Source organism: Xiphophorus hellerii, chromosome 5 (genome assembly GCF_003331165.1).
Source record: "Xiphophorus hellerii strain 12219 chromosome 5, Xiphophorus_hellerii-4.1, whole genome shotgun sequence".
NCBI lineage: Eukaryota > Metazoa > Chordata > Actinopteri > Cyprinodontiformes > Poeciliidae > Xiphophorus > Xiphophorus hellerii.
This window is the reverse complement of record NC_045676.1, coordinates 26239779-26263357: the sequence shown is the minus strand read 5'-3', so window position 1 is coordinate 26263357 and position 23579 is coordinate 26239779. Positions and strand designations below refer to the sequence as shown.

The 23579-nt window shown below is 39.1% G+C and overlaps 3 protein-coding genes across 4 annotated transcripts in view; 1 reads left to right on the top strand and 2 right to left on the bottom strand.

The window, feature by feature from the left end:
- Positions 1–729: 729 nt before the first annotated feature.
- On the bottom strand, positions 730–5001 carry LOC116719378 (beta-2-glycoprotein 1-like). Its single transcript, XM_032561876.1, has 8 exons — positions 4839–5001; positions 4306–4482; positions 3479–3575; positions 3260–3336; positions 2213–2401; positions 1857–2036; positions 1438–1635; positions 730–1056 (listed from the first exon to the last, which is right to left on the bottom strand). Exons 1-8 carry the CDS (start codon positions 4900–4902, stop codon positions 992–994), a joined length of 1047 nt encoding a protein of 348 aa, XP_032417767.1. The 5' UTR covers positions 4903–5001; the 3' UTR covers positions 730–991.
- A 1572-nt stretch (positions 5002–6573) lies between these two features.
- Positions 6574–10203, bottom strand: LOC116719449 (beta-2-glycoprotein 1-like). Its single transcript, XM_032561963.1, has 8 exons — positions 10071–10203; positions 9810–9989; positions 9485–9581; positions 9327–9403; positions 8282–8467; positions 7401–7580; positions 6975–7172; positions 6574–6810 (listed from the first exon to the last, which is right to left on the bottom strand). Exons 1-8 carry the CDS (start codon positions 10132–10134, stop codon positions 6701–6703), a joined length of 1092 nt encoding a protein of 363 aa, XP_032417854.1. The 5' UTR covers positions 10135–10203; the 3' UTR covers positions 6574–6700.
- Positions 10204–12757: 2554 nt separating this feature from the next.
- The window catches only part of prkcaa (protein kinase C, alpha, a), a 166268-nt gene continuing 155446 nt past the window's right edge, over positions 12758–23579 (top strand). For both annotated transcript variants that reach the window (XM_032562074.1, XM_032562073.1), the window contains exons 1-2: positions 12758–13153; positions 15991–16022. In XM_032562074.1, coding sequence (XP_032417965.1) covers positions 12987–13153; positions 15991–16022 — 199 coding nt within the window. In that variant the 5' untranslated portion in view covers positions 12758–12986. The remainder of the gene's footprint in view (positions 13154–15990; positions 16023–23579) is intronic.

Sequence of the window (23579 nt, the reverse complement as noted above, 5' to 3'; positions counted from 1 at the left end):
TATGGATGCAAACTCGACTAAAAACCCACCTGTTTAGGATTGTATTTGAAACGTAATCAATTACAAATTTATTGATGGAACCTGACTTAATGTCGTGTTTTGATTGTTGATTCTATCCTGCATTGTGTTTCTGTGTTTGATATGATGTAAAGCACTTTGAAATGCCTTGCTGCTGAAATGTGCTATACAAATAAAATTTGATTGATTGATTGATTGATTGATTGATTGATTGATAGATACGAGGAGCGCCCATACTGAAACGCGAAATCCGCCTTACAAGCCGTAACTGGGGGTAATTGGAGATGTTCCCAGGTTTCCAGTGGGAAATTATCCGACTTTCACTTGATCATTCCGACTAGGAAGTCGGAATTTCCCAGCTCCTTCTACAACTGGAACGCAGCATTTAAACCACAAGAGAGGGGTGGGGGTCGGAGGGGGGTTACCAGCGAAAGTATAGTTCATCTTGATGGACATAACATAAGCAAGTGATGATGTTGTAAGAAAATGAGAGTCTGCTAGATATGGATAAATGAGGTTGACCAAGCAGATTTAATTCAGATAAATGAGACGAGATGTGTATTGAATGATAAAAATATTCCAGTTTTTTAATTAATCTTTTTTTTCTGTACCACCATAAAAATAACACTGTCGCCGTCCCTCGCCCCCCCCCCCCCCAACCCTGGTGCATTTTGTCTCACACTGTGTGTGAGATTGCAGATCATACTTTTATTAAGCAATAAAGTATTTATTAGATATTTTCATGCCCTCAAACCATACCACAAATCTCAAAGGCGTGTGGCCAGAATGTCACCTTGGTGACGCACCATTCAAATGAAATGAAGTTCTGTATATTACATTTGAAGTTATGTGACATAAATTAATAATAATATATATATATTTTAAAAAATCTCAAACAGATTTAAATCATCTTCTTCGCTTTGAAAGGTAGTGGAAATTTATGACAGCCTCAGGATAGAAAATATCGGCCACTTCAGCACTGGTCGATCTCTGATGGAAGTGAATTTGGCTTCAAGGTATACTCCAGCGCACTGGGTTCTGAAACAGCACACATAACAAATACACAGAGGAAGTTTGCCAATATCATGTAATATGCATGCAATATCACATCAAATAGACAGGTAGATTTAGGTTTTCACTTTAGGCACTGCAGAGTGTTGCCATGATAACATGCTATAAATTCAGACTGATTCTTCATATCTCTGCAGAAATAAAATGCTGCGTTTTATTGATTTATACTAACAGCAGCGTTCTATGTAACACCTGCTAAACCTCTGACTGTGTTACTGAGAAAACATTTTGGAGCCAAGTGTTCTTCAGTTTGAGTCAGAACATTATGACTCGACTACAGCTTTTTGTTCAATTCGTTTTTTTAAAAATCTTTCATATTTTTAATTTTGGTAATAAAATGGCTCGTACCTTCAAAGCATTCGGGGATGTTTAGCGTTCCATCGATGCACTGGGTCGGCACGGCATAACCACATTTCATGGCTTGGTTCATGCAGTAGACAGAGACGATGTCTAGGTGTAAGACGAGGTTCGGCTCGAAGTTTTCTATCCAGATTTTCTTCCCGTTGTGCAAAATTCTTGCTCTTTGTACATTAACAGAACACGGAGCTGGAGGGGGGGAAAAAAAGAGTACAGCATTTAAAAAAAAACAACCATTTGGTAAAAATAAGGATTGATCATCTTTGTGTTATTAATTGATCAGCACAGAATATTTATGTTATGTAAAAAAATAAAAAAATAAAGTGCTAAGCCAATGGCTAAAGCAGCTATTTTTATTCTGCACATTTGGATTTTAATGTTTCATATTTTGTGATTCCCTACAGAATTACCTTTGCAAGATGGCTTTTCAGACCACCTTCCATTATTCTGGCAGACCACCTCCATATTTCCTTCCAGCACATATGGACTCTCGCAGCCATGCTTGACTTTTTCCTCGTAGAAAAACTCCCTCTTCTCATTGTTTGACAGGTAGCCTCTTTCAATGCTCTCTGGCGGAGGGCAGGTCACCACTGTGAAGAAACACATTCGTTTACTCTTATTTTTTTTCTTCTTTTATTTGCCAGGAAAATGTAAATAAACTTTCATAAACTTTGAATGTAATTGGGTTGTACTACAACCCAATTAGTACATATTTGGGTACTAATATGTACTATTTTTACCACCATATTTTACCACCTTCTCCTACCTTGACACTCTGGTGTCTTGGTCCAGGTACCTCTGGCGGTGCACTCTGCAACCGGGTTGCCGACAACTGCGTACGGGGCATTGCAGTGGTACGTCGCCGTGAGGCCGTAATTGGCCGTGTTTCCTCTGACCACCTTGTCGTAAATGACCATTCCATACAGTGGGACAGGAGCGAGACCGCAGGTTACAGCTACCAGGACAAAAACAACAACAAAACCCCATCAGTTTCAATTTTTTTCCATCTTTTGAATAAAACATTTCAAATATTTTTATATGGATATACAGTTGAAATCTACGTAAAAAAAAAAAAAAGTGAATCACATTGGGGTGTTGTGGGAGCATTAGTATTAGTGGCTCTTTAGGCTCTAAACTTGTCCTTGTAGCAAATTTGTAGGGTAATTTGCAAAGATAATGACGGCCATTTTGAAAATATCATAGGGGGGCTTTTTTGTTGCGAGATACTTATTCACCTTGCTCTCAGCTGTATTCGTTTGCTGTCATTGAAGGTATTTATTGGGACTGAGTCTGTGTAATATCACAATAATTGTTTTTATGAATGAGATAAAAGCAATTAAATTCCTTTGACATGCTGTACCTTGTCTCTTCCTTTAACTACAGTCCTAAAGCTTACATTGACGTCTGTTGTGTGACTGAAAGATAGGGGAACAATAGTGCATTTGCTTTGGGAAAACATCTTCGGAGAACATTTACAAATGGGTTTCACATATTCCTAAACTTTACTCTGTTCTGGAGAAACGTCTGTTTGAGACACACTGATTATTACACAAAACTCTTGTGTTTTTTTCTTTTAGATGAACCTTTTCGGTATTCAATCAATGTTCTTTCCGGATTCGTTCAAAAATCTTCAGTCATACGCAAAATTCTACTGATTTAATGCTATAAAATATGCATATGTTGCTTTTTGTCATTTAAAAATGCCTCAAAAAAGACCTACAGTAAAATACTGTAGTTTATTTTCTGTATTCAAATCCTCACCACATCCCTAAATGCATTAGATGAAGTGAAATGACTTTAAATAATTACATACGGATGCACTCTGGTGCAGGGGAACTCCACGTCCCGTTGGATTGGCACACTGCTGAACTCTCTCCAGTCATCATATACCTGTTCAACATGGTATGTAATCAACAGGGTAAAAGTATATATATATTTTTAAACCCCCCCAGCTTTTTCATGTGCAGTTTATGATATACAATATAGATTATTTGCACACACACAACATAAAACATGTTTTCTTTTTGTTTACCCTTCATGGCAGGTGTAGTTGATTGTACTCTGGTACACTGTGTCCTCGTAAAACACTTCGCCATTAGTGACTAGTTCAGGATGTGGACATTGTTTTGCTGCAGGAGAAAAGATGAAAGGAAGTTATGTTCTACTTAGCTGTCAGACATTATTGATGCAAACAGTTAAATGTAAGTTTACTCGTGTGAGGCATGAAATGAGGCAATTCATAATAAAGTTACAAGCAGCGACTTACAATCCTGTTTGTATGATGAACCCATTCTAATATTTAAACTGTCCCACCTTTTGTCACTTTACAAGCACAGACTGCTATGATTTTATTGAGATTTTATGTGAGCTAAAATAAAACACATATTTCAGTGGTTCAGATCAAAGCATGCTGATTTCTTAGAGTGGTCTAGTCAAAGTCCAGACCTAAATCTTATTGATAATCTGTGGCAAGACTTGATGAAATGATGACCACATAGACTAATCATTGAATCTGTCTTAAATTGAGTAAAAAAAAAAGAAAAGAAGGGTAAAATTGTCAGATATATCTTGGTCCAAAACACTAAAGTTCTGGGTTTTGACACAACAACATGAGAAAAAGGAGTTTTTAAATGTTTCTTCAAAGTACTACAAGTAAATATTTCATATTTTCCTTGACATTTGCAAACTTGCAGTTCTTAATTTGCATATGTCCAAGTGAAAACTCTTGAGTCTACTAAAACTATGGAATATTTCATCTGTTTACTTCAAAATCTCTGTGAATTTTGTTTCACTGGTAATTACAAGAACTATTACTAGACATTTCTGCCATAATTAATAGAAAGAAAATAAGACACGCACGTATGCACTTTAGCTTGGTGCTTGTCCACACGCCGTTCATGGTGCAAACAATCTTGCGTGGGCCCGACACAGGAGTATATCCCTCTTTACAGGACAGGGCTAACTCCTCACCGGGACTGGAGAACCTCTGGATCCCAGACATCTCAATGTTCCCGCTCAGTTCAGGTCGGGAACAAACTGGAATTAGTCAGTTATTTCAACGAAAGTTGTGTATCGGCCTAAATTAGTAAGCTTAGGTGAAAAACAACCCGATATATTTACATTTTCTAACTATGTAAGTAGAGCTTAACAGATGTCCAAAACTCTTTAAATACAAAGCAATATAAAATGTCACTTTTCTTCCCCCCTCAAATTAGTATTGACAGAACAAAACAACTGTTTGACTACGAAATGTTTTCACTGACTTTAACTCAGAGCAGTGTTGAGAAAAATAGTCATCGATCAACACAAGCGATGAAATGTTTCTCCAAAAGTCCATAACAAACTCGGGTGACTTTTCATTCTAGGATGTGCGAAATGAAAAGAAGTCCTACCATTAGGTTGGGATGTCACTGTCGTCACAAGCAGACCAGAGCACAGCAGAAACAAACGCTCCATCTTCTGAAGAGACGGACGGACAATCTCCTTCTCCCCTGCAGTCTGCCTTCGGCTGCGGCTTCGGACTCTTTGCCCCACTTTCGGCTGTTTGTGTTTCTCTCAGGGTAAACAGACAAGAGCAGCGTGAAGCAACTCCTTCAATAAGAGTTTGGAATCCTTTCAAATGTTTCCAGGAAGTCACAAAAAAAAACAAAAACCCAGATGTTGAAATTCCAACACAAAAACTCAAGTTCCCCCCCCCCCCCTATGTATTTGTGGTCTTTTTTTGGGGGGGTGGGGGGGATTTTTCCCTCCTTTCAACTTTTTCATGTCAGACGGATGTAAAATTGTGAATTGAATTTAAAGAATTAAATTCCAGTCAAATGCTTTTGTTGTCATGCAACACAGACTATCCTGCTGTTTCCAAGAGTTTACCTCCGGCTCACTCGCTCGGCGCCATCTTTAAAGGCCACAGCATAAACATAAATACGTAGATGACTACGGCAGGCAGTTTTACCATAAATCCAATTTTGTCTGTCTATTTGTAGTAACAGGTATCTAAAAATGCATTTTCACTTGACAAAACTACATATTGACTAGTTGATTTTCTTTCTGTAGTAGTAATGATTTCTGGTTACGTTTTAGTACTTTCATGGATTGAACTTTTTTGCCTTTTCTACTCAGTTTTTCATGTTAAGTTGCACTTTATTTTGTTAAGTTTGTTATACTATCTTGAATCTGTTATTTTAAATACAGACTAACAGAAAGATCATACAGTTCCTTTCATTCTTGATAAAACCTGCTTCTTTTTCTTATAACAAACAAACCAGACATAACAAGTTTGGGCTTCTTCAGGGAACAAAGTATTAAATTATGATTACAATTATCATCTAATATTATGTACAGATGTAATTCTAATCTGAATTTTAATTTCTTAAACTCTTTTGGGGGCAATGTACATCGACCAATTGACCTAACCCACATGTTTTAGGAGATGTGAGGGATAACCGGAGCACCCTGAGAAAACCCACACAAGCACTGGGAGAACATGCAAACTCCACACAGCAAAGATCTGACACATCCTCTCTGTGAGCTGCAGTGCTAACCACTGCATCACTGCGCTGCCCACTTTTTTTTTCCATTTTAAATCCATCTTAATGTTTGAATGTTTTATTGAATTGGGTCAGGAAGGGATCTGTTTTCTAGTTGGTTAATGGGGGCTGGAGGGAGATGAGGGGAAACTTGCCTTTTTAAATTTTCTCGATGGTGAAAGCGAGCTTCCCGTACAGAGTCTACTGACCGCTGTGGTTCCTCTGTTGCAGGTCTTCCACCTTCTCTAAACACCTTTTGCTTCGTTTTCCCTTCTTTGTTCTTTTGCCGTCGTTCTTTTTCAGGGAACATTTTTCCAATTGGCCGAATTAGACACATTCTTGACTTTCCTTCACTTTTTGTTTCTATTTTCGGTTTCTTCAAACGCAGAGCCCTTCGTATCTTTTTCCAGCCATTCGAGGCTGCTTGCAGCTTTAATTTAGGTATGTTGTTTTGTTGCATGCTAATGAAAAAAATAAATGAACTGGATTATTTGGAAATAACCCTGTATGTGTGCATTGAACTGAAATGTACTTTGCAAACATTTCGCATTAGATGTCCACAGCTTCCATTTCTTTCAACATTTGATTAACGCACATTTTCTAGGTTTGTTTTAATCAGCTTGCATTTATTTATTTATTTATTGCCAGTCTAAGTGAACAGCAAACAAAAGCAGGGAACATCAAGAAGGCGGTCCATGTCTTCCTCAGTTCGTGGCGCCGTAAGTTGCTCATGCAGGGTTTGGGGGGCTTGTTGGGTTTGCGGCGGGTGGTGCCACGCACGCTCTGATTTCTGACGGAAGGTTTTTAGACCTTAGGTTGTACTCGATTTTGCCCGGTTCTATAAGTCAAAGAGAAGAAAAGCAAGACAAACACAGAAGCATTCTGCTGTTATCTAGGGGATGAAACATCTCTAGGACATTCGAAGAAGCTTTTTCCGCTGGTTCCATTGCCAGTCGACTGGACCAGTTTTAAGTAGAGCTCATCCAGCTGGCATTGACTCACGTTCGTAGCAGTCCGGGATGGGGAGGTTTCCGTCGTTACAGGTGCTGGCCACGGGGTAGCCACACTTTTCAGCTTTGTCCTTACAATAGAAGGCGACATGCTCGCCATGGAGCACTCTGTTTGGCCTCAGGTCCTCAATCCAGATCTTTCTGGCGTTGTAGAAGATGCGCCCTCTTTTGATTCCAACTTCGCAGGGAGCTGGGTTAAAAACAAAAAAAATAAAAAGCTAAATATTTTCACCTGACAGAGAAAACTCTCATTTTTAGGAAATATATATATATAAAAAACAGCATTAGTTTTGCAGGTGAATGTTTTTGCTACGCCCGAAAGAATCAGAGACATTCTAGCGTAGGAATTTCTTTAGAGCAGAGTTCGATAAATATAGAGCAGAGGCCTGAAGTGAGATCTAATTTTCTCATGACTCACCCCTGCAGACTGGCTTTGATGACCAGTTTCCAGTGTTTTGGCACTGGATCTCAGCCTCACCCTCCAGGGTATAATGCTCATTGCAGGAATACTTAACCTTCTCCTTGTATCCGTGTTGCCTCATCACGGCGAACGTGATGACGCCATTTGGTATGCTTGGAGGAATGGGGCAGCTCACATCTGTAACGACAACAGGAAGGATGGTTTCATTAGAAGGGTGGTATTTTGTATTTTCCAGGCCTATTGGGACATTTTATAGCACAATCAAGTGCTATTTTAAGTCAAATTAAAAGAAATTTGAATTTATAATTTAATGCCTTGAAATTGGGCCTCTGTCTACTTAAGAACTCCTGCTCTTTGTGAAGCTCCGCCTTCAGGAAGCCATCACAACATCACTCCTCTTATGAATCCTCAAACAACTCGTTTTTCAAGCATTGCACTGAGAAGTGGCTCGTATAATGAGCCCAGCAGATGCGCAGCTCCACCAGGTGTTTGCTAATTGCGGTTGGCTAGTTTGAAGGAGCTCCGTGAAGCGGAAAATCGGAAACTTGTAAACTGCAGCTCGGAGAAGGAGCTTCATCCTCAAAGGCGGGGCTAGGTCCACCCAGGCGTTTTGCGCATCTGAACGGTTGCCATGGGTGATTTAAAGGATTTCTCAAACACGTATGAAAGAATCAAAGCAACACTCCAGGTATGTTTTGGATGAGGGAATAACATTAGGACATGATGTAAAGCTCAAAAGAAGTTGATGTTACATAATACTGCCGCCTTTAAACAACACAACTCTGACACACAAGTAAAGAAGATGAAGAAGAAAATAAATCTTGCATGCAATACCACACAATTCAGACGATATTCATACATCACAAGTCTGGATTTACCTCGACAGACTGGAGGTTCGGTTGCGGTGCCATCAGCCATGCAGGAGCCTCTCTCGTAACTCGGTGCTTTGGGTGGGTTGCACTCGTACGACCAGCCTTGTCCATAAATTGTTGACGTTCCTGTAGCGGCCTTGTCGTGGACAATCCTTCCCTCTCTTGGTGGCTTGGGCAGAGGACAGTTCACGCCTGCGGGATCACAATCAGAACTTGGTATGGCGATATCCATGTCACGAGTGAAAAACATAAAAATAAGTTCTAAATATTTGAAATCTGCTTGGCCTTTTGTTGCCGTGGTGCTCCTCAGGGCTCAGTCATTGGGGCTGCTCTTTTCTTTCTTGACCAATTTTGAAATATATTCATACTGGCATCAATTTTCAAGCAGGGGATTCTCAAATGTACAGGCCCTTTGCAATGAGTCGGAGAAAATCAGTAGATAAAGAGTGGGCTATCACAAGAAGCCAAATAGTTGTAGTCCATGTCTTCGAAAACGTCTGTGGATGTTCTGGCTTTAGAATCATTGCCAGCATAACTTTCACACCTTTATAAATATCCTTAAAATGGTTAAACGGGAATTTAAAGAAAAAAAAGTATTAGTTGATTAATTTGTCGTTAGTCAAGTCAAGTTTATTTGTGTAACACATTTCAGCTACAGGGCAGTTCAAAGTGCTTTACACCATAAAAACATGATACAGTATCCAATTATGAAACGAGAAATAAACGCTACATTTTGTCAAACGTCGACATCGAAATCATCATCATAAATGTTGCTCAGTTTTCCACTTACTTGGAATCAAGTAAAGCTTAGAGGCTTAGTCACCTCTAAGCAGGTAGGGGTTTTTAGCCTTGATTTAAAGGAACTCAGTTTTTCAGCAGTCATGCAGTTTTCTGGAAGTTGGTTCCAGATTTGTGGTTGATTTAAAAACTGAACCCTGCTTCTCCGTTACACTCGATATCGTTTTATAGGAACGCGTTAAACCGCCGTGTTGAGTCTGGGCCTTTTTAAATGCCGAAACAAAGTCGGCAGGGTCTGGTTAACTTGTGTTACCTTTGCAGAGAGGAGGTGGATGACTCCAGGTGCCATCGTGTAAGCACCTGCTTTCATTAGCCCCTAACATCACGTACCTGAATAACGACAAGTATGCATTTCCGTAATAGTCTGCAATCATAATGTGGGAGAATTTATATATATTTTTTTGTTCTTACCCGTCATCACATGAGAAGTTGAGCACGCTCTTAAAAGGAGCCTCTGTCCTCCCTTTTGCAAATGGCTGCAACGGCCTGGGTATCTGGCACATCTTGGCTGCAGAAAAGAAAACCACCACCTCTATTAGACGTCTTCACGACTTAACAATACGTCATCTTGAAAGATCACCATCAAGTTTCTTTTATTCTATCATGATTGCTTTTGTTGTTTGGTACACAAAACGGCATTCGGACTTCATCAATTCGCTTCCCGCTCGCTGTTTTCAAGCTCTGCAAGACGCCAGCCACAGGATTTAAAAAAACAGAAGCCGCGGCCTCGACTCACGGGAACACGCCAGGTTTGCCGGCGTCCATTCCCCCGTCGCCGTGCAGGTTATCCTGGGAGGCGTCGCCGTTGACGGCGAGTAGCCCTGCTCGCACGAGAGGCTCACGTCTTCTCCGATCTCAAACACGCGCTTCATGGAGGAAACATCAACGCCGTCAGAGACGCGAGGCCGGCCACAAACTGGTGGGAGAAAAAGGGAAGAACGTGACGCCAAGCAGGAGAAATTTAACTTAGGCTGAGTTACAAATTTTGCAAATGTACCTTTTGCAGGTGTTACGGTTGTAAATATGGCTGCCAGGCTGAGAAGCAGCAAAGTGGGATCCATCTTCTTTGGAGGTGAAATCCGCTCTGTGTTCCCCCCCTGCAGCCACTGGATGAGCGCCTTTTGGATTCTGGCTGCAGAGACGGCCTCCTCCAATCAGATGCAACCTCAGACCGCTATTGATTGAGCACAAAGTTCACATGCGGCGTGCATACAGCCGTATTTGACCAAATGTTGATAGATAATCTCGATCTGGAGGGAGAGCAAACGGCAGACATCTTGTCAAGTGCAAAAGAAGAATAACTGCATCGCAGAAATGGCAAACAAAAAAGGAGTTGTTTTTTTTTTTTGCTGTGAAAACTACGAGTTAAACAGGGAAATCATCCAAAGTGTACGCTTCATGAGCTTGTTTGTTATCGGTTACAACCCGTGTAGTTTCAGACCTGCAACTTAGAAAAAAGAAAAAACTAGAATCTGGTGCTATTTTATTTGACTTCTTTCCCTATAAGTTCTTAAAGGTTGTTGGATTGTCCCCCGTGTCGCTCTGTGTGTCATTTCTAAATATTTGTCTTCAGTGAAACAAGGGAGAGGACCCTCCATGTCAGTGAACTTTGTGGGAATCCGAGTCAGTAAATGAAACACAAACACAAACTGAATTTATTGGTGCGGCACGTTGGAAAAAAAAAAAAAATCTATAAAGCTTAGAAAAAAAAGCTGTGCAAAAATGATTTGAATTAAGGTTAAAACTCAGTTAACAGGATGGTACGAAGATCCCTTTTCTGCTGGTATGAAACTCACTCCACGGCTTGTGTATAAAATATTGATCGACTTATCAATCTGTTAGATAATGCACTTCTTCTCTTGCTTCTGCTTTGGTTCATTTGGGAAATGCAAATTTCACCTTGTTAGCAAAAAGGAGAAAGAGAGGGGAAAAAAATCTAAATGTATTTATATTTATTTCAAAATCCCAAGTTATTTAGAGCAGCATTAATAAACTTGGGTTATGTATACCAAGATGCAGATTTAACCAGTGAAGCAAAAAGAAAAGAAAATTGGGTGTGGACGATAAGAAACGCCTATAGGGGCGCTTTGCTAGAGGGGGCGCCAAATCGATAGTGAAAAAATTCTTTCTAGTCTGCATTTTCTGTCCTTAACAGCTACTTGTGTAAATGATGTGATCTATAAGAGAACCACCTTCATTTAACATATTTGTACCATCTTTTGAGAGATTTTCTGATCTAATTTCCAATCAGAAACATTAGTTGAATGTTTGTTTGTTTGTTTGTTTTTGCAAAGGTCCAGATTTAAGGGAAACAAACGTTCAGGCTCGCTCTTTACCATCGAAGCCTGAACCATGAACTCCACTTATGTAAAGCACGTTGGACCTGTTTACTTCACAACAAAGTCAAAGCTCACGGTTCCGTTCCTTTCATTTGGCATCATCTCATATCTTAAATTAGCCTTCGGTATTCAAAGCCGTGCTGTAACTTGACTGACATACAGTTGTGGTAATATTGCATCGTGCTCAGGGGCTTCAGCATATTTCCATAAAACAAAAGAAGCAGTGAGAAATATTCCAAACACTTTTTCACACGGTAATAAAAAAGAAAAAAGAAAAAAGAAGAGGTGGGTTCTATTTCCTGTTGCGGAGTTCTTATCCACAGGACAGATGTAACAAACCTGCGTAATAACTTCGATATTTTCTCACTGATGTCACGTGTATCAGAAAGAGTGTGCAACGCCATGTTTTCCCACACGGTGACGCCTCCAGCCTCGGTTCGTCCAGCGGGACCCGAGGCCTCCTCCCTCCCACGGCGGATCCTGTTGCGTGACATCAGCCGGAGCGAGAAAGGAGGAAGAGCCGCCGTGGGAGAGTCATCTGACGCAAAAGCACACAGGTCCACGAGCGGAAATTGGGTTTTTTTCAAAATAAATCGCAAAGAAAAGAAAAAAAACAAAAAACAAAAACAAAACAGACATTTGTGAAAATTGAGAGAGGGCGAGAAAATAGCTGCAGTTGTTCCGTTCATATGTGAATAGGTGGATTTTCAGAAGGTTTATTTAGATTAGAGTTCAGAGGTTGCTTTGTTGGGCTTTCATGTTTTGTATTTCAGAGGATTTTATTTATTTATTTATTTTTTTAAATCAAAGCAGGGAGATTAAAAGCTGCAGAGATGAAGGCTAACACACAAACATGGACCTCAAAGGTGCTTAAATATGGATTCATTGAAACACATTATGCTGCATTAGATTTTAACACCTGATTAAATTTTCACAGGATCAAATTTAGGGAAGGAAAATTTTAGGGAAGCCAATTTGAACATAAAGAAAACATGTTGTAGTCTATCTATCTATCTATCTATCTATCTATCTATCTATCTATCTATCTATCTATCTATCTATCTATCTATCTATCTATATATATATATATATGGTCTTTTATTAACATTTTCTGTGTTTAACAGTTGTGTGTGTAAATGATGTGAGCCATAACAGACACAGTCCTATAATGTTTCCCCCTGGCGGCAGGAAATGTAAAAGGTTACATTTATTGGAGCTGCCAATAATTTTAGGGAAGCCAATTTGTTTCTTCTAACTTCAAAAAAAGAGAAGTGCTGTACATTTGATTTGAAAGGACTCAGAGGAAGCAGGGAGCCTCACTGCTGCCACCTTGACGGATCCGCGCTGTCAGTGTCAGTGGAGCAGCGACAGGCAGGGAAATCCCTCAGACCCAGTAGGTCCAGTGTCTCCAGTCAGGACCGCCGCTTCGCTTTCTGGCTCGGCACTGACAAGCGCAGACCCGATCACTTCGCACTGAGGAACGAGCCCGAACACAGCAGGAAGCTTTTGCATTGATTTGTGTTTTATATATATATATATATATAGAGAGAGAGAGAGAGAGGAGGAGGAACGCGATGGCAGATGCAAGTTTTAACGAGTCGTCCACCGCGGACGTAGCGAACAGGTTTGCTCGAAAAGGCGCTCTGAGGCAAAAGAACGTCCACGAAGTGAAGGACCACAAATTCATCGCCAGGTTCTTCAAGCAGCCGACTTTCTGCAGCCACTGCACCGACTTCATCTGGTAAGCCCTCCGCTCCATCCCGCCTGTTGCACATATATCGAGTAACTTCAGTCGAGTCCTTCCCTTTGCTCGGTGTGATGTAACTTCTGGGGGGTCGCGACACCTTTCCAAAGCAGCAATCCCCGCACGCCTTAAAAACACTTTCCAACGCGCCAGGGGATTGCTTGTGACTTTAAAAAAATTTTTTTTTGTTTGCACTACTATTGAATGGGAGGAGTTGTTGCTTCTGGCTCGTTGAAAACAATATTAATAGTAAACTGGAGGGAAAATATTCACTGAAAAATAGTTAGAATTCATGTCGGATTAGATCCTGTGTCAGATGGAATCAGCATTTCTCTCTCTCTCTGTCTCTCTCTGTCATGCAACAAAAATGACTTCACGAGAGTCTCCTGTGCATTAGACTCCCCTCCCCTCCTTATCTTCATTCTTGAACAAACAACCGCAACGCAGCTCCTGTGATTTTGGCCTCGGCCAAGCATTTAAGATGACTTGCTTGCAGCCATTCCATGCGTGCATTGCACACAGTGCAACCACTGAAGCCGCTGATATTGAATGGCGATTTATTTATTTATTTTGTTGAACTTGTAGAATCAGGCCCATGTGGAAAGCTCCATGTGTTCATGTTGCACATTCTGGAAGAGGGCAGGACATTTAAAAAATTCCTGCCTTTTTAGTGGAACACTTTGGGTTCTCAGTTAAGCACTTAAAAATAAAAAAAAAATAAATTGTATGTTGCTGAAGGCCCACCCACATTTAAAGTACTATGTTCTTTAAGGTGTGTGTGTGTGTGTGTGTGTGATCTCATGCCTTTAATGCAGTGTGTCGTTGGCAGGCATACATGTGCCACTCCTTTTGAGTTCAGCATGCCGGCGATATGATTCAAAATGTGAAATCAAACAACTTTATTTTGAAAGGGAAAGCTCCCATAGTCACACACACACACGCACAAACGGAGGGAAGTAGGGGCCAGGAAGCCTGTGCAGACATGCACCTACAAGTCTTTATGTGGTTGTAGGACAACTAATTACAAGCCATATGCATTTATTTGTTGTTTTAACAGTGTGATTATTAACTATGGTCATAAAAATAAAAATTGAAAAAATCCCAGGAAGCTTTTGGGTTTGGGGTTATGTTGTAACCTTTAGAGAAGCGATGCCTATCTAGGCTTGACTTTTTCTTCTGCTGTATTGTTGATTATTAACTCAATGAGGGAGACATCTAATGCTTTTAATACAACATAATGGTGCATCGAAGTAAATCAGAAAAGTTAATATGTTGATTTATTTCTGTAATTTAGTTCAAAAAGTCACATTTCTAGAAGTTAATAAACACAGTGGTGATTTTCAGTGTTTTATTTCTCTTAATTTTCACAATTATACCTCATAGACAACGAGAACCCAAAATTGTGAATTAACAGAACATCGTAATTTTACATAAGCGTGAAATAATAAAAATAATTTTTTTTTAAAATGCAGAAATGTTCTGTGATGACCCGCCTCATAATATGGAAGGCTGCTGATGTGACATTTGTCCGGCTGATAGTCTCTAAGTCCCTGCCTACTAGAGCTGCAAAAAGTCATTGCTAATGAAGATGGCTATTTAGAGTGCTTTCATGTATTTTAATAGAAAGTTGAGTGGAAGAAAAAAAGCGTGGTTTAAAAAATAAGTCAGATTCAATGAAAAGATTGTGAAGCAAAGATCACTCCAGTGTTTAGGGGAGATTCATGAGATCAGTAAAAAAAAAAAAAAAGGCCTCTTAATATAGAAATTTCAGCCATGAATTACTGCATTAGTGCGGCGCGGCATGGAGCGAATCAGTCTATGACTCTGCTAAGGTGTTACAGTTGCTTTTGTATCGGCCTCCGACTCACTTGCATTGTTGAGTCTTTGTCTCTGAACGACTTATTCACACGGCCCAAATGTTTTTTTAAATACATTTTAGGTCAGGCCAGTTCACTGGTCAGTCAAAGACAGTGGTACAATAATCATTAAACCAGGCAAACGTACTTTTATCAGTGTGGGCATGTTCCAAATACCGTTGGAAAAAAAAAAGAAGAATGATTTTGGGTCACTGTGCACCAGTCCAGTTCTTTATCGTTGCTTCTCAGTCCTCTGAATGGCGTGCTTTTTTTCTTCCACGTAACTTTCCGTTTGTACGCTTATGTGTGCAGTGTGAACATCCATCTTCTTTAGCAACAACCTTTTTTAAACTTGCCCTCCATGTAAATGGAATCAGCCTCTTTTTGCTAGACAACCGTCAAATCAGCAGTTTCCACACGTTGGTCATGGAATAAAACTTTTGCTTAAAAATGAAAAAGTTTGTTAATTTGAATCCCCATTAGCTTTTGCTGTGACAATGGCTGCCCTTCCTGGGGTTTGCATAATAATAATAATAATAAAAAAACCCCCATTTATTACAAAAAACAAGTACACACTTAGTATAACATTAGCAACATAGCGTATTGATTCATAAATGTACAATTATAACATCAAAATAGTTAACATATAAAATGGCCTTATGTAATATTTTAATTCTCTGAGAAGCTGAATTAGTTATAAGCCACAATCATCAAAATGAACAGAAATATAAATATATGTAAAACATAAATTTCACTGTTCAAATTGAATTACTCAAATCAGATTTTTATTCACTTTTCCAAATTTCTCAAGATGAAACTGTAAAAAAAAAAACGTCAAACTTCTGCAAAGCTCATGATTTAACAGCTGCGTCCTTGGAATGAATGCGGTGTGAATGGGTCCACGTGTGAATGAATACGTTATTCAGTGTGTTTTAAACAGTAAGAGCCATTCAAATCAGTCTCCTCTCTTTTTCACAGGGGATTTGGAAAGCAAGGATTCCAGTGCCAAGGTAAAAACTAACTGTATCTCTGTGTGTGTGTGTGTGTGTGTGAGAGAGAGACATTTAAGCTTTAAACGTGTTGCTGTCTGTTTTGAAATTAGGCTCCTTATATGACTATGTCCATACATTTGGACTTGTTCTTTTTGATGGTTTTCCACTTTATTTCAAGCTATTTTGGCAAAGGGACGTGTGAATATCTGGTGGTAATGGGAGTGTGAGTTTGTTTTTCTTTGTTGTTACCTTGTTAAAAAAAAAAAAGAAGAAGAAGAAGAATAGGGTCAAAGCTGAATTGGGCCTGTTAGTCAGATTTTCCAGCACCGCACTAAGATCCAGATGCTGATTGTTTTCATTCAGATATTAGTCATGTGACCTTTGAGAACTCGTGTATTTGGCTTGTATTTTGTTGAGCTGTGTTCAGTTAATCATAAGAGGAATTGGAATTGAAATAGTTTTTAAATAGTCATGAGTGTCGTATAGAAGGGAACCTTCGTCAAAACATTTATTCATCATTTATTTCTGAAGAAATCTTTATCAAAGGAAAGAAATGGGTGTTTTGGTTTGGCAAAACCAAAAGATGAGACGGTTTCATTAAAACAGTGGGATGGAAAAAAGTGAAATGGAAGAAAGAAATACTGTAAAGCTGGAAAGTTTCCTCACCACCACTCGCGTCTTTAAAGCTGGGTTTTATATCAGCTTAAGTACGCTAAACCTCAGAAGTATTTATCTAATGTGGAAATCCTTAGGCTTGCCAAAATCAGAGTCTGCCTGGAAGTGTCCCCAGCTGAATCACTTACTGTACTTATAAATAAATTTAGTTGAGAGGAATGATTTAATACAATATTAAATCTGCAATTTTTCTCATCCATAAAGATTACTATTCAATATTTTATCCTTAAACAACACTATAGTGAGAGTATAGTTACATTTTCAGTTTTTCTATTCTATTAAAAAGTTCTCATAATTTTTATTTACATTCGTGCTTCCTTTTTTGTTGCCTGGGTGGTGTACCGTATGTTGCTCTCGCATTGTTTTTCATTTCGCCACACACCTTACCATATCTGAAAACACATTTTACATGGGTCAAAATACAAAGATACACAACAAATTTTGCTAAAACTTTGAGCGCTTCCCCATATGCGTAGCAGGACAGCCTTAACCCATTTTGTATAGTTTCTGTTTATTGGGATCAAAGGTGACGTATTTAATGCTGCGCTACTGCGTCAGGACAGAGTATGTTTCTGTTGCAGTATGTTTTCCGTACTTGATGATTGTCATCTGGGGATAAATGTTTGTTGCTGTACACACAGTGGCCAAATAATTGGTCAAATTAGTATTTGCTTAATTAATGATAAATTAGGTCGGGCTGATATTAGTTGAAGTCGCTTTAAGCATTCGGCATGCCGAGTTAAGTTAATTTTCATTGGTGCAGACAGAGCATGTGCATAGCATAGCATGACTTTAGATAATGTTTTTATTGGGATTCTCTGCAGAAATTCAGCAGCATGTGTAATTTGTAAAATAATATCAATATTTTGGTGGACATATCAATTTGTCAAGATGTTCAAATAATCTGTGGAAGCCTAGCTTAGTTTGAGGTTGCATTCTTATTTGGCACAGTATCAGAAGCATAGAAAGTAGAAGCACAATAATGTCAATTATTGACATTAGTATTAATAATAACTGTGAGCAATGGTGTATTTACCTGAAAGTTTATGTGGAATTAAATCTTAAAAGTTGCAACGTATTTCAGGCTTGGGCTGGAGTGAGAATGATGTGATGTTGAGGATTTCGATGTTCAGTGTTAGGATAAACAGAAATTTTTATCCTTTAGTTGCGCTGTTTGCTCACGTAGACCTTGCAGTCGACTTTTTATGGCTTGTGTCTCGCTGAATGTGTTAAAACAGTGTTACTTTTATGACAACAGATCCAATATCTGTCATTCGATGGGCAACAACATGTGCAAAACCATAAATTTAACAAAAAATCTTTAACTAGGAAAAATGCAAATGCAAAAACTGGCAATCAAAATCACATTACATTCTCTATTATTTCGTTCCAAAAAAATACATGGCATGCAGTCATGAATTCAGCTTCCAAAAAGCTGAACTTATGAAAGAAAAGAAGGCCAAAATAGTCTCAAATCATCCAGCTGACCAGCAGTGTGGAGCAACTACCTCTCTATGGAATGATTCGTGGATGCTTTCATTAAAAACATTTTCTCTTGAAGACAAAGCAAAATTGAAAACTTGAGATGTCAACGATTCGCAATCAGCTTTCTTCGGAACGAAAGCGAGCGAGACGTCCAATCATCCACTCATCACCCAGTCAGACGTGGACGGTTCATTGCACCATGCGTGTGTCCTCGGAGGCACGCATCATGGAAATGAAATTGTAAATTATCATGCCTATTAGCCCGTGCGAACATTTAAATGTGACTATTTCCCCCCCCTCCCCCCCGAGGCTTGACTGCTAACAACCCGACGCCCACGCCTTCGTGTGATCCGCTCTCACAGAAACGGAGAAGCAACCTTCCACTTGAAACCAGTCATGAATCAGTCTGAGGTGTTTAGAGTGTTGATAAACCAGCATGTTTTTTTTTTTTTTTCTTCCTCCCTCCCCACAACCTGACATTATCGTCAGCGCGTCCCTGAGCCCACTCCTCTGCCTTCACAGTTAGCTCTCGTCGTCACAGCCACAGCTTTCGCTACCACAAACAGAGATTCTGGAAGGATGGCGTTTTTAAAGAAGCGGACACAGAAGACGATTTTCCTTTTACCTTCGACACTAATGCACCAGCAAAGACCGTCTCTCTCCTTTTTTCTTCTCTCTCCTCTCTCTTACCCCCTCGTATCATAAATCAATGCCCTGACCTGTTGCATAAATAATAATCCTGCCTTATCGAGATGAAGGTGATTAGTTACACTGAAGCTATTCGAAGAGAGAAAGGTCCCTGTTTTATAACGTGTGCTAAGCTATCAAATATTAAACTTACGATCCCATAAAACGAGGGTCAGGTTCTCCAGCAGAGTCGGCCTCTTAGTCACCGCTTGAATGACAAAGTGATACCGGAGAAATGGAGAGTGGCATTTCTATAACTACAGTGACATTTAATTTGTCAGCCTTGCAAATGTCTCTTTTCCGAGAATAGGCCGAGGTGAGCAGTAATACACTATCGAGTGAGTTTTACATTGCAGTTAAATGAATGTCGTACTTCTGAAAGAAATGCTGAAGCGATGAATTCATCCCTCAGTTTAACAGCAGGAAATAAGGACTGAGCGATAAATTGATTTGATCAATTTATCAATATTTCTTTTTTTAGTTTCTGAAGATTTAATTAAAGGAAAATCATGGGTTTTTTTCACCAGTGAACTCTTTGGGTCACCATAGGTTCTGGGCGGCCATCTTGCTTCACGAGCGTGTTTTACAGCCACTTATTTGGACTTTGAATTCAGGTCAGCTCTACGACAAATGTTAGGACCAGGTTTTTTTTTTGTTTTTTTTAAATTATGAGATTAAAGTTGCACTATTACACGAATAAAGTTATAATCAAAGGAGAATAAAGTCGTGTGAACTCACACATGAAAAATTAAAAAAAAATAATAGGAATTCTCAATCTTTTAGCAAATAAGTAACCAAACCACTTTATCAAATTATTATCAGTTTAAACTATTGTGCAAGCAACTGCCTATTTCAAAGAAAGAATCACGTGAATTGATCGAGTCATGTCTGATTTTTTTATTTACAATAAATTAACTTCTTTCTCGTAATTTAAAGACGTTTTTTTTCTTTCCTGCTAATATTATGACTATGTCTTCATAATTAAATAAAAACGGTCAAAATCTGACCCTTACACTCCGCCGTACTTTTCACAGAAAGGAGGATTGAAATAAAAGTCACTTTTTGAAAATATTCTTTAGAAAAGAAAGTGAGCAAATAAAAGAAATCGAAGTCTTGGTATGAAAAAAAATCTAGAGTTATCAATTCTAGTATATACCGAGGTTTGAAATGCAATCCACAGAAGCACTTTAAATATGTTATTTTGGGCATTTTTTAAGTTCATGTGATCATGTTGAACCTAACTGTAACATTTCATGCAAACTGTAACGAATTGATCCGTAAACTAACTGGCAGAACGGACTGATTACGGAAGTAAACAATCTTAATGAGGCGTTAGTAAAGTGGTTATAGATTAAGCTGCTGCTGGCTGTCATGATGCTGTTATAAAGAAAAACAAAAGGGCCTTGGTTCAGCTACAACATCACAAAAAGCGAAGAAACGGCAGCATAATAAACAACAACCTCTAAAATGTGTGAAAAGCCAACCTGGCAAAAATGTGTGAAAAGCCTTAAAATAAACACAAAGTTTTACAATAATCAACACATAATACTTTGCACAAACCACCTTGTCAAGAAATGACCACTTAGTCTTCTCCGTATGACACAGCACAAGGTTTGAGCAAGCAGACAGAGAGGAACGGTAGAAGATTCCTCTTTGAATGATCTCTCTAGATCCCTCAGGGAAATGAGAAATCCATAAACCAAGACGTGTCTAGAGAAGCGTACACGTCCTGATTTTACCATGTATTTTGGTTCATTGTGTTGAAAGTGTTGATTTACAGAGGCCCAAAGATTTTTATCGAAAATGTGCAGATATTTCCAAGAGTCAGTAATGCTGTGTTCCCAGAGGCTTTGGGGGGCCCGCATCACCACACATCCTTTATCGTACTCACCAGTAAAGTGCTTTTCTATAATTGAACCTGCAGGACTACATGGAGTGTTTGTTCTCAATAAGTTCAGGTTTAGGCTCTTTTAATCAAAGCCCAGATTTTGAGCAAGAGTCACAGGCAATACTTAGCGAATTGTCTTTGAGCTTTAGGATATTTTCTCGTCCTCGTGATTTGTGATGGCATGATAAACATCTTCTGTCGAGGCTGGCAGCTGTTTTCCTGTCGTCTTTTCCTGTGTTATAAAATTGCTTGAAAGACATGTTCACTAGTGTTACCCCTTTTTGGAGAACGATTAAGAGAACCAGGCTTTTGTTTCGTGTGATTTGCACCACCAGGAGAAAGAGAAAGTCATGGATTGCTAATTTAGAAGCTCAGGCTAATAAAGAAAATGCTTTAGTTACATTTTCTTTAGAGAAATTAAGGGTGCCTTTAAGTTATGGGATTATGTCTGTGCGATTCGGTTTTAAGGCTTTTTTTTTTTTACCGATCTTTGCCAGAGATGCAAATAAGTGCAGATGACTCCATCACTCTTTGACATGACTCTTAAAATAAAACGTCGCAGTCAATTTATTGTTGTGGAAACAAACAAGCAAGCAGCGGCATTTGGAGATCGTATCTGCGCCCTGAGCGTCCGCCGTAACATTTGCGGCGGAGTCTTGTTTCAAGCGCCCGGCCTGTTGTGCTTGTGCGGCAGGATGTCTCCAATCACCATTTGGACAATGATGTAATACAGCCCGGCAATTTGTCCTCATGTCACTCAGCTGATTTACCATCCAAATCTTGTTAAGCTCACACTATGTCTGTGGAGACCTTGGAAGTTGGGGCTGTTTGGGGACCCAGACAAGGGGGTGGAGGGGATTTCCATTTAGTTTTTATTACTTGGTTTTATCAGAGTTTAATCCACTGGAGTTAATCCTGTTCTGTGACCTGAATCATATTCAGTCAGCTAAATGTATTCATAAGCAAGCTGCAGCGTTCAGCTGGGCCTCAGGCAGCCCAAGTTTTCGCAGGGTCAAGTGCTCTCCTTGTGGGCGTCCGTAGTCTATACTTACTGAGATAATATGTGAGAGCATTCACTTCCTGAGCAAGTTTTTTTTTTCTTCTCCTCATACACTCCTTTGCTGAGTTATGTTTTAAAGGACGGTGTAGATTGCGTTATTTTGTCATCACCGACCAATTTAAGAGATAAATTTATGAACTCGTGTTTCAGTTGCAACGTAAAACAGTTGTGACCGTTGGATTTGATGTGTTTCTGATCAGCCCTTCCTGGTCCGGTACTATTTCAGAACAAGAATTGCGACATAAGAAACATATTTTGATAATATTGTTAAAGTAATAGAATTTTATTAGGAATCTGTGTATTGAATCAGCAGAAAAATAGGGTGTCACTCAAGGATGAAAGATACATCGGCCAGTACTGATGCTTGATATTGGCATTAAGATAGGTATCGACTGATTTTTTTATTTTTATTTTTTTTTCAACTCATTGGTATTGGCCATGTGCTATTTGTTTGGTCATGACATAATGAAAGTGATGCAACGTTTTATTGTTGGGGTGTCCAACTGAAGCAGGGAAGCGAATGTCAGCGGCGTGCTCGTTGTTCCACGGTTTGGAAACAGTAGGGAAATATAATATGTAATATCTATAAAAGGACTTGAAAATGTGTCTGTAGGCACTTGTATTTTGCTATCAGTGAAAATCCTTCTGTTGATAATGCATTGTAATCATTTTTAAAAGGATATCATCTTTATTTGCTGTGATGTATGTAACAGGTGTCTCTTGTAAATGGGACAATGAGTCTCAAGAGACTTTCTTGTACAAATAAAGAAATGATAATAGAAACAACAATAAAGTAAATGTCAATTATTTGCCATAGCAACTATATTAATATGGGTAGTTGTTATCGGCGTTCTTTTTTCTTTTTCTTTTTTTTAGGTATGTTTTATTTCTAAAATAATGTACAAGAAAAAAATGCTTTTGTGCTTTTTTTTTTTTTTTTTTTAGAAAAAAATACCCCAAATTATTTTGTAATTAAAAAAAAACTATATATTTTTTTGGAGGAATTTAAAAAAATACAATATCATATATCAGAAGTGTATTTTCTTTAATTTACTGCCACATTAGGCTTACATCCTAAAGATGGCTTAATTTGCTTAGCACACACTGCAGCCATTTTGTCCAGTGCTCTTCTCAGTAGATGTTTGTTTTTGGTCCCATCTGTAATGTGAGGTGTTTCGTTTTGTCTGCTGATAACAGCCCCCTGGGAATGAACCACAAAAATAAAGAGGTCCAATTCTAATTTCCATGTGGGTCTGGAGATGTCAGGCTAATTGACTGCAGCCACTTAGAGCTTAAAATAAAACGAAAACATTTGTAGAACCCTCCGCCAGTGCATCGATCTTCCCTGCAGTTGTGTTTTGAATTATCTTTTTTTTTCTCTCTCTCTCTATTTAATTCTTGCAACAGTCCGTTCCTGCTGGCTTCAGTCTGAAATGGCAATAATTGCAAAAATCGATGTAGTTGTGGTTCTATAACATGCCTCTTTTGAAAGCAAGCAACTTATGTGGAGAGCAGCAGCGGGCCACTGAGCTGCTTGTGGGGTCAGAAAAATGATTTGTTTCTTCTTTTTGGTCTCTGAAGCCTCCTTTTCACCTCTGCAAACTACTGTTAATACAGATAATTTGCCTTGATGGAGCTGCAGTCATATGATTTCAGGAATATGACCTTTGCTCTCCTCTGTGGTTTGTTGGCAAATTATTCTTGACCAAATTCATTGGAGACGTTCTCACTTTCTCTGATGCTAGTGGAGGCTAATGAGCTTTCCTGTTTTGAAGGAACC

What these genes read in the sequence shown, in the direction of transcription:
- LOC116719378 (XM_032561876.1), bottom strand. Translation starts at nt 4,902, where the DNA reads ATGGAGCGTTTGTTTCTGCTGTGCTCTGGTCTGCTTGTGACGACAGTG. An exon ending in CCCTGCACCAGAGTGCATCC is followed by an intron (nt 2,402 to 3,259) that starts GTATGTAATTAT and finishes TTGTCCTGGTAG; the next exon opens with CTGTAACCTGCGGTCTCGCT. An exon ending in CAAGACACCAGAGTGTCAAG is followed by an intron (nt 2,037 to 2,212) that starts GTAGGAGAAGGT and finishes GTTTCTTCACAG; the next exon opens with TGGTGACCTGCCCTCCGCCA.
- LOC116719449 (XM_032561963.1), bottom strand. Translation starts at nt 10,134, where the DNA reads ATGGATCCCACTTTGCTGCTTCTCAGCCTGGCAGCCATATTTACAACC. An exon ending in AACCGTAACACCTGCAAAAG is followed by an intron (nt 9,990 to 10,070) that starts GTACATTTGCAA and finishes TTCTCCCACCAG; the next exon opens with TTTGTGGCCGGCCTCGCGTC. An exon ending in CATCCCGGACTGCTACGAAC is followed by an intron (nt 6,811 to 6,974) that starts GTGAGTCAATGC and finishes TTTGACTTATAG; the next exon opens with AACCGGGCAAAATCGAGTAC.